The sequence below is a fragment of the Salvia miltiorrhiza genome, chromosome 2, assembly GCF_028751815.1.
Source record: "Salvia miltiorrhiza cultivar Shanhuang (shh) chromosome 2, IMPLAD_Smil_shh, whole genome shotgun sequence".
Lineage (NCBI taxonomy): Eukaryota > Viridiplantae > Streptophyta > Magnoliopsida > Lamiales > Lamiaceae > Salvia > Salvia miltiorrhiza.
The window spans coordinates 51317250-51326547 of record NC_080388.1 but is presented as its reverse complement, the minus strand read 5'-3'; the positions used below and the strand labels follow the sequence as shown (position 1 = coordinate 51326547).

The 9298-nt window shown below is 37.1% G+C and overlaps 1 protein-coding gene across 1 annotated transcript; it reads right to left on the bottom strand.

Annotated features, from left to right (window-relative positions):
- Positions 1 to 3794: 3794 nt before the first annotated feature.
- LOC131010071 (uncharacterized) lies at positions 3795 to 9121 on the bottom strand. Its single transcript, XM_057937462.1, has 8 exons — positions 8643 to 9121; positions 7518 to 7688; positions 7199 to 7433; positions 6737 to 6959; positions 6524 to 6660; positions 4781 to 5070; positions 4427 to 4573; positions 3795 to 4206 (listed from the first exon to the last, which is right to left on the bottom strand). The coding sequence occupies exons 1-8, from the start codon at positions 9042 to 9044 to the stop codon at positions 3916 to 3918; spliced, it is 1896 nt and encodes a 631-aa protein (XP_057793445.1). The 5' UTR covers positions 9045 to 9121; the 3' UTR covers positions 3795 to 3915.
- Positions 9122 to 9298: the final 177 nt, after the last annotated feature.

Sequence of the window (9298 nt, the reverse complement as noted above, 5' to 3'; positions counted from 1 at the left end):
TATCATTAATTTACAATTTGACAATTAATTTATCAAAATCGATTTTCAACTCGTGAAGCTAGTAATTCAAGCACACAGCACAATCGATATGGGATGAAGTCCAATTACTTTTAGAATAGTAATTCAAGCACACAGCACAATCGATATGGGATGAAGTCCAATTACTTTTTTTCTAAGGGTTTGTTATTTTTTTGTGGAAGTTTATCATTAGAAAAAAAGGAAAAAGAAAAGTTAGAAATTTTTTATCACTTTTGAGTAGTGCTCACTCTTTTTATCTCATTTTCTCTTTGAATGAAAAAATTTGTAAAAATATTACAAAGAGAGAGAGAAAAGGAAGAGAGATGAGTTATATTTTGAGGGTAAAATTTAAATATGATAAAAATATAAAATATGAGAAAATATTATCACATATATAATTTGAAATAATATTATCATGAATTAGACTGAAAAGGTAGGAAATGTGGCCGTCAGGGAAAATTTTACTTCCTGCCGGAGGAAAAAATTCCAACTAAGAGAACGTGTGAAAAGAATTAAAAAAATGGGAAAAATATATGTATTCCACCTTTTTCCATTAAAAAGAACGCGCGCGCTTTAATTATACACACACACACTACATAATCACCATGAGCTTCGTTGGTGACGAATTGCATCGGAGGAGCCCTTTCCCCAAGAACATCATTAAACAACGTCGATTGGTTGAGAACATTAATATCTTTGTTTGAGTCGGGGACTCCAAAATAAGCATGTAAAATCCACAGATCTTGGAATGCAACTGTCTTTAGGATAGTCATCGGCTCATCGTGATAACCTCAGGTGTAAGCTCCTTGCCACGCCGTCAGACAATTTTTCCAAGATCAAAATGCACACAATCAAGGCTTTCTAGCATTTCGGGAAAAACGTGCTTCGTCTCGTCCATAGCTAACAACCTTCGTCGGTTGGCGCTGCTCGGCTTCCTCAGATATTCGGTGCTGAATATGCAAACGATGCATCAACGAAAATTCTTCAAATACTGCAGCGCCGTAGATTCGGCAACACGTAGGTACTCGTTGTATTGGTCAGCGGCGCCGTCATTTGGAATTGCTAAATTGCAACCGTACATTTCTATATAAGGGTGTGAAGATAGCTCTCCCAGTTGCTTCTTCGCGCTGTTGGAAGTTAGCATTCGACTCCAGCACATTGATGATGCGCAAGAACAAGGATCTCCTTATCCAAAAATATCGTGGGAAAATATCTTCGCCTCATACCGGCTCCGGGGCAAAGCAATCTTTATAAAGTTGTTCAGTAACAGCCGCACGATCACGATGAATGTATATTTTCTTCTTCGTTAATTTTTATTCTTTTTTTATGCGTCACCAAATGTTTCACCACCGTCTCAACCGTGCTCTAAATTTGAAGAAAATAAATTTTCGGTATCAATCTCTGAAGCATCGTGAGAAGAAGAGTTGGAAAAATAAGACATATTTTTAAGAAATATGGAGTAGAAGAAGAGAATATAATGTTCCTAAAAAATATACTCCCTCCGTCCACGAAAAATAGTTCATTTTTGCCATTTTGGGACGTCCACAAAAATTAGTCTCTTTCCACTTTTGGCAACTTTCTATCACATGGTGGGCCCTTATCTCCACTCACAATACATTTAATTATCATTATTAATACTACCTTTTTAGTGGGATCCTTTCTCCACTCACAATAAACTCAATCATTTTCATTAAAACTCGTGCCGTCCTCTTCTAGGACTATTTTTTGTGGACGGAGGAGGTATATATATAATGAATTTGATATTAAAAATGAATGAAATGAGTTGAAATTTATAGAGAGATTTTTGGATATATATACATATTTTTTAAAAAGATGTTCAACGCCTATTTTGAATTTAAATATAAATTCGAAAAATGCAATGGTTGGATTTTAAAAAAATTTATTTTTTTATAAAGGTGCGTGCGTTTGCACGCGCCATACATTTCTTCTTCAAGTTGGGTTCGAAATCACGAGCCGCCCTTCGAGTCGGGAGGACGCGGCAGCGAACGGGGCTCGAGCACGCCCAATGAGCCTTGCTGCAGATGCTCTTAGGTACCACTCTATCTGATTCATAACAAGTGTCGTACTTTTATTTTTGAGTTGTCCTAAAACAAGTGTCCTCTTTCTAAAATAAGAAAGTGGGCTACACCATTTTTTACCTTTTGACCTTTTAATCATCTCCACTTATTTCCTCCAGAATTAATGTGCTCAATTAGTCCTTCTTGTATAAGAAAAGGGAAAAGTGTCCACCCAAATAAAATATGAAAAAACTAGCATTTTTTAATGTAAATGTACAATTATATCCTTAATACTGTTACACACTTTTTTGTAAAAGTGTGTAACAACGTAAAAGTGTATAATTGCAAAAAAGTGTGTAACAGTGTAAAATACACTATTACACACTTTTTCGAAGCGAAAAAATGTGTAGTAGTGTATTTTACACTGTTACACACTAAAAAGGTATTTTTGTCAGAAATGCTATTATCTCTATATTTTTATTTGTATGGCTGGAATTTCCTATGACTAAAAGGTTTTGGCTACATTAAGGTGTTGCCTCTTATAATTCTATTTTTCTCATAAAATAAAAGTAGGTTTCATCATTTTTTATTTCTTTTACTCTTTAATCATATCCACCTAAATTCTCGAAATAAATTAGGACACTTGTTATGGGACGGATGGAATAATATTTAGAATTTTTTTTTAATAAAAACAAATACAATACTTTATCTATGGTGGCACTTTTTCTAAAAAGAAACACATACACTATTTTATCTATAATGTTATGGTCTTTAATTGCAATTGAAAAAATAAAAGATACACACACCAAACTCAAAATACTGACTACCTTTGAATTTTGCGGAACTAAAGGTTCGAGTACACATACAAACGATAAAAACTTTGTGTGAGCTCTTCCTTAAAATAAGGATAATTAAAACTTTTTAAATTTTACTTTTATGAAACAATTAAATTTTATTTCGCGCAGAGGAGATCAGCTCAATACAAATACACAATCGAAGGGGCGAATCTTATAAATATATATTTTTTCATGAAACAATGAATTTTCTTAAAAAAGTGTTGTTTGATGTATATTTCCTATACAGTATTCCCTTATTTTGTTTTGTGTTAATCATGTCTACCGCATAAATACAATGGTGCATGTATCTATTCCCTTGTTTTTTTTTTTCAAATATTTCCTTACTTTTCACAATAGTTTATAGGGTCACGTTTTCAGTTGTTTGGTTCGGTTTTAATCTAAAATATAGTAACCGATTTTTTTTTTTTTTTGAAAATATAACCGAATCAAAATGAAATGTTTTCAGGCTTTCGGTTCGGTTTGGTTCTATTTAATTTTTTATTTTCAGAAAAGAGAATTCCTCACCCCTATTAGTTACACAGTATACTAGTGCAATGGGATCTATTAATCATAATACTGCATTGCACGAAACAATGATCTCATTACGCTCTTAAAAAAATAATACTCCCTCCGTCCGCCAAAAGTAGACCACTTTGACTAGGCACGGGAATTAATAAAATTGGTGATAATTTTAATGTAGTGGAGAAAGGGTCCCACCACTTTATGAGATGTATGGTTGAGATTGAATTTGGGGTGGTTTTTTTGTAAATAAAGAGTGTTTGTAAGGATAAAAGATTAAAGTGAATGGTGGGACCATTTCTATAAAAGGAAAGTGGTATACTCTTTGCGGACGCCCGATATAGTAAAAGTGGTCCACTTTTGGCGGACGGAGGGAGTAATAAATATAAAGTCACAGCCAATATTGATCCCTGCACACTTGCATAGCCGAAATCCCAGTATGTAAAAAACAGGCAGAAAAACTAGCAAATTAACCAACATTGACCAAAAGAAGATGCTGAATCTAAAACAAGCTTACAATATGATCATTGTTTCTTCTTGGTCTTCACATTCACCGGAACGCCTCTGTACATGTCGACTTTCGCCTTGAGGTCGTCCCTCCGGGGACGGGCAACCGTGTTGTTGGGGTCGAAGAGCAGGACTTCCTCAAATGCCTTGAGTGCGGATTTCAGGTCGTTGGTCTTCTCGTAGGCATCGCCAAGGTTATTCCAGGCCGTGACATATCCCGGTTGGAGCTTGACAGCGTTCTGAAACTGAGCGATGCCCTTGTCCGTTTTCCCATCACGGATGTAGGTCACACCAAGGGCATTGTAGACCTGGAAAAACACGAGACGGATTGAAAAAGGTCAGCACGGTGTCGAGCTACTGACAAAAGATGATGGTGCAAAAGGAGATTGAGGGTGTGTGTCTAAAGTGGTTGATGTTTGAGGCCAAAGGTTTCAGGTTCGAGTACACCGCCACACGATCTTTAAAGTTATTTGTTCAACAATGAAAGAAAGAAAAGAAAAGAAAGGGATATTGAGGTAAGCCGTGTACTTGAGCAAGATCTTGGTCATCCCCGTCCCATTTATCGATTGCTTGAAGGAGGTATTTGGTGGCGGCCGGATAAAACTTTCTTCTCAACATCACAGCTCCGAGCTCGAATAACTCCGTTGCACTAGCATCACCACTTCTAACTTGCTCCTGCGTACTGTAAAAGGTGAGAGAGTAGCAAGAATTCGGGTGAAGGAAACAAGAACCAAGCTTCTCAAATCTTTGCCTAATACCTCATAACCTCACTTATCAAGCATACTACAGTTTAAAACGAAGTCTAAATCGCAGATTTTCACATGTGTATGGGATACGTAGACTATTCGAAGAATGACAACATGACTATACAAAAAAGCTTACTTGTAGTTCTTTTGCAGAAAGATCAAGCTCTCTTCGTACTAGGACTTGACGAATCACAAAGAAGGTCCCAGCCCCGAGTAAAGCTAGAAGTAAAAGCAAGTAGGAAAGCTGGATTCCCAATTCAAACAGCTCCCCGACCTCATATACTGCATTTGCTCTTACTTCCTCACTTGCTCGTGCCACTTGAGCAAGTGCCAACCATGAAACTGACGAACAGAAAACAGTGGGAACGAGAAAGGAAGGTCCTACTTCTCTACCCTCTTCTCCAATCCATATTTTCTGTGAAACTTCTGAAAACAGAATAGTGAAATCAGATACAAATCGTTAGGTGCATAACAGTATATACTCAATGATGGCATATGTACACATCTCAATATCAGAAATCCGAAGGTCTGCATAACAGGTGGAAGAACTCTGAAAACTAAAAGAAATGAGCTTATTATCGCACTGCAATTAAAGATACCAAAGAAGGTTCTTCGTCATATATATACAACTACGACTGCAATGGAGTAACGACTTTGATAGGTTCCTCTACAATTTCAATTACCTAGTACTTGTTATATCATGTCTTAACCAAATAGGCTGCAATCTGCTTGTGATTTACTAGGTATCACTCTTCTAAAACATCTCAATGTTTTTAGCAAAACACAAAGTATCTACGATATCAAAATTAAGGAATGATTCTGGTTGCATAAAAAACATATACAATATACACATATCATGCCAAGAGGCATATTTAGTATGATATATACAAAACAAACCCAGTAACAAAAACACAGTAAAACAGAAGGTGATTGCAAGGAGAAATAAGGTCACTAGTAACATGAAATAGTCACCACCTTCAACTTTTCTTAAGCTCAATGGTGAAGAACTCCCGGATTCCTTTCCAAGAGCCTATGTTCACAAATAACCAATTATTAGTTCATGAGCCATGAGCACATTGACAAGTGCAATCACATAATTGGTTATTTGTGAACATAGGTTCTTGGAAAGGAAGCCAGGAGTTATTCACCATTGAGCTTAAGAAAAGTCGAAGGTGGTGACTATTTCGTGTTACTAGTAACCTCTCTCATTGCAATCACCTTCTGTTTTACTCTGCCTAGAAATTAGCAACTTTATGATGTTTTTACGATGTTCGTTTTGTATAAATCATACTAAATGCCTCTTGGCATGATATGTAAATATTGTATATGTTTTCTATGCACCCGAAATCGTTACTTAATTTTGACATCGTAGATATTTTGTGTTTTGTTTTTTGCTAAAACCTTGATATGCTTTAGAAGAGTGATACCTAGTAAATCACAAGCAGATTGCAATCTATTTGGTTACGACACGATATAACACTGCGTGCAAGCCTATGAAGCAAATCAGCAATAGAAAGAAAACTTAGCTAAGAGGAAGTTCAATTAATCGATTAGAAGATTATATTAGAATTCAGATATCAGGGTCTCACCATCCATATATATCAAACAATATCAGAAGTAGTGTCGGATTATTAGGAGTCAGTTTTGCTCGCAAAAGTACGAGGTCACTTGTAGGGCAGTAGGTTGTTGCAAGTCGTATTCTCAAGGAAGGCTAATCAGCGCACAGTAGTTCATGTGTCACACACGTGAAAGCAATAAAACCTAAACATTCTAAACCACAGAGCAGAAAGGATATTATATAAAGTGCATGAAAATAGAAATAAGTTCCATTTAATGTATGAAATGGTAAGGCAGAATTTCAGCTAAGCTAGCTTCTTACCGTGGGACTGAGATTTATACTGCCATTTGCTATTGCGAGTTTTACTCAGGAACTCCATAAAGCTGGATAAGACTATCGAGTCATTTTGGGCATCTCTAGTGACCAGCCACTGCTCCTCAATCTGGATATTCACATCCCTGTATATTTTTTTAATAATGAGCATGAAAATCTGCAAACAAAATGATTATCGAAAAAGAGAATATGAATTACTACCTCTTTAAAGAAAGAACTTCATAATTCTTTCGCAGAAAATCAGCATATTTTGTTAGTGCTTCCTGTGCATATTGTCTTCCTACTGATCTCACACTGGCAGCACTAAGTAAATTCTCCAAAGACCTGTGTTTTTTCAAGAGCTTTAAAGCAGTTTTACGGCCAAAACCAGGAACGTGATGCTGGATGCCGGGAACACCATCTATTTCATCGCCCAAAATGCACCCTGCCCACAAATAATTAATAACAAAAATTACAGTTTGCTTCTTCTGTTTTCTAATTATCGCAGTGCTACTGATTCTTCTCAAAAGTTTGCATAGTCGTCTTCAAAAGGTCTGTAAGTAGTTAACACAACAAGTTCGTGAGCAGGCAGTTAAGACTGATACAACTGTGAGACGCGATAACATACAACCTTAGACGAAAAACTTGTTTTATAGGTTAGTGCCTTGTGCAATGAAGACTTACTTAAGCTCAAATCGGATTGTGGGTCGCAGTTGTATTGAGCAACATAGTGTTTCAAGGTGTAAAAGGACCATCTATCCAATTCTTGGATGGGCATAACCATCTGAACGTCTTCTGAAATGAGCTGCTTGAAATCCTTGTCAGGAGAAGCTATCACAGCTTGATATCCCTTGTGCAGCACTTGATGCACAAGTGTTGTGACAACATCATCTGCCTCGTGCCCTTTAATCTTCACAACCTACAAGTTTCATATAAGAGAGAGTATTCAATATGATACCAAATTCTTTGTTCCTACTACGTTATAAAAAGCATGATTGCTCACCGGGACATTGCACTTCTGAAGAACATCCATAACTAGTTTTTTCGATCTTCCAACAGAAGCCCAAGTTGACATTTCAGCAGCTGGGAATTGCTGCAACATCTTCTTCCTGTTTGCTTTGTACGACGGTAGTAGCTGCCTACGGTGCTCATTGCCACCTTCACCATCGAGGACCTATACACGAAGTAAATAATCTCTCTTCTGTTATGAATATGATAGTAGCAACAACCACTTCACCGTGCTCGTACATATGTGGAGTAACACACCAAATATTGTATAGTTTTATACAGCAATGGGTACTACATTCGGCATAACCACACGAATCCAACTCATACGAGAAACAGAAGCCTATTGAACTTCACAAGAGCAAATGGATGATAACCAAAGAGAAAGCTAAATCAACTCAACATCCTTCAAACTCCATCGAACTAAAAGAACTAAACTGCCACCACCATTAATGATATGTTATTGCTAATCATAAAAGCAGCATTTCCACCTCATATATCCTTCCATCCATCACATATAAACAAGCGAACAACAAAATATAAAAGAATACACACATCAACAAATGCATAATGCATACATATACCAAAGCAGATAATCAAGTTGCAGCCTTTTTACCAGTTCACATACAAAGAAGCATTTGCTCTCTCTCTCTCTACGCATCAACAAATGCATGACGCATACATATACCAAAGCAGATAATCAAGTTGCAGCCTTTTTACCATTTTGTATACAAGGAAGCATTTACTCTCTCTCTCTCTCTCTCTACACATCAACAAATGCATAATGCATACATACACTAAAGCAGATAATCAAGTTGCAGCCCTTTTACCAGTTCACATACACAAGAAGCATTTGCTCTCTCTCTCTCTCCACATCAACAAATGCATAATGCATACATATACCAAAGCAGATAAACAACATACAGCCTTTTTATCAGTTCACACACAAAGAAGCAGTTACTCTCTCTCTCTACACATCAACAAATGCATGATGCATACATATACCAAAGCAGTTAATCAAGTTGCAGCCTGTTTACCAGATTACATACAGGTGATGATTCGCTCTCTCTCTCTCTCTCTCTCTCTCTCCACACACACACACACACAAAGAAAAGATACTTACAGCTACGACAGGGTCATTGAGGCTGACTTGGGAGAAGAAAAGGGAAATCCAATGAGCAAAAGAGTCCAAACTAGGAGTGCTCCCTCTATAACACAACGGATTCACATCCAAGAAAAACACCCTCCTCTTTCTTGCCATCTTATGGTAGCCACTACTACCACCATCTAAACTCAAAGCACCATTCTTGCGCAGTTGGGGCAAATGGGCTTCATCGTGAACAGCCGATTGCTCGCCATTCGTGGATGATAACTTCCAAGATTCGGCCTTTTTCGTTCTAGAATTCGGAACAGGAATTAAGAACGGCAGATGATAAATTCTGGAGGGGTTTAGAATGTCGCAAGAAGAAATTAATTGGGAAGTTTTACGGATTTGCAGATGACAATCCATAGAACATGTCAACATGAGATGGGCTGCTCCGAGAAATTCCGGTGTTGTTCAAGATTTTTGCTGCGCGCGTTATCTCTTCGGTTTTCATCTGGGCCCCGCTACATTAATAGCGCTTTTATCAACCGTAACACGTTTCTATACAAGATTAATTGTGATAATTGCAATGAGGCCCTCAATTTTCTGGTTGTTCTCTTTTACGTCCCTTGGATGAGTGATCATGCAGTCTCCCCAACTTCTGAAAAAGATTGTATAATTACCCACTTATTCTG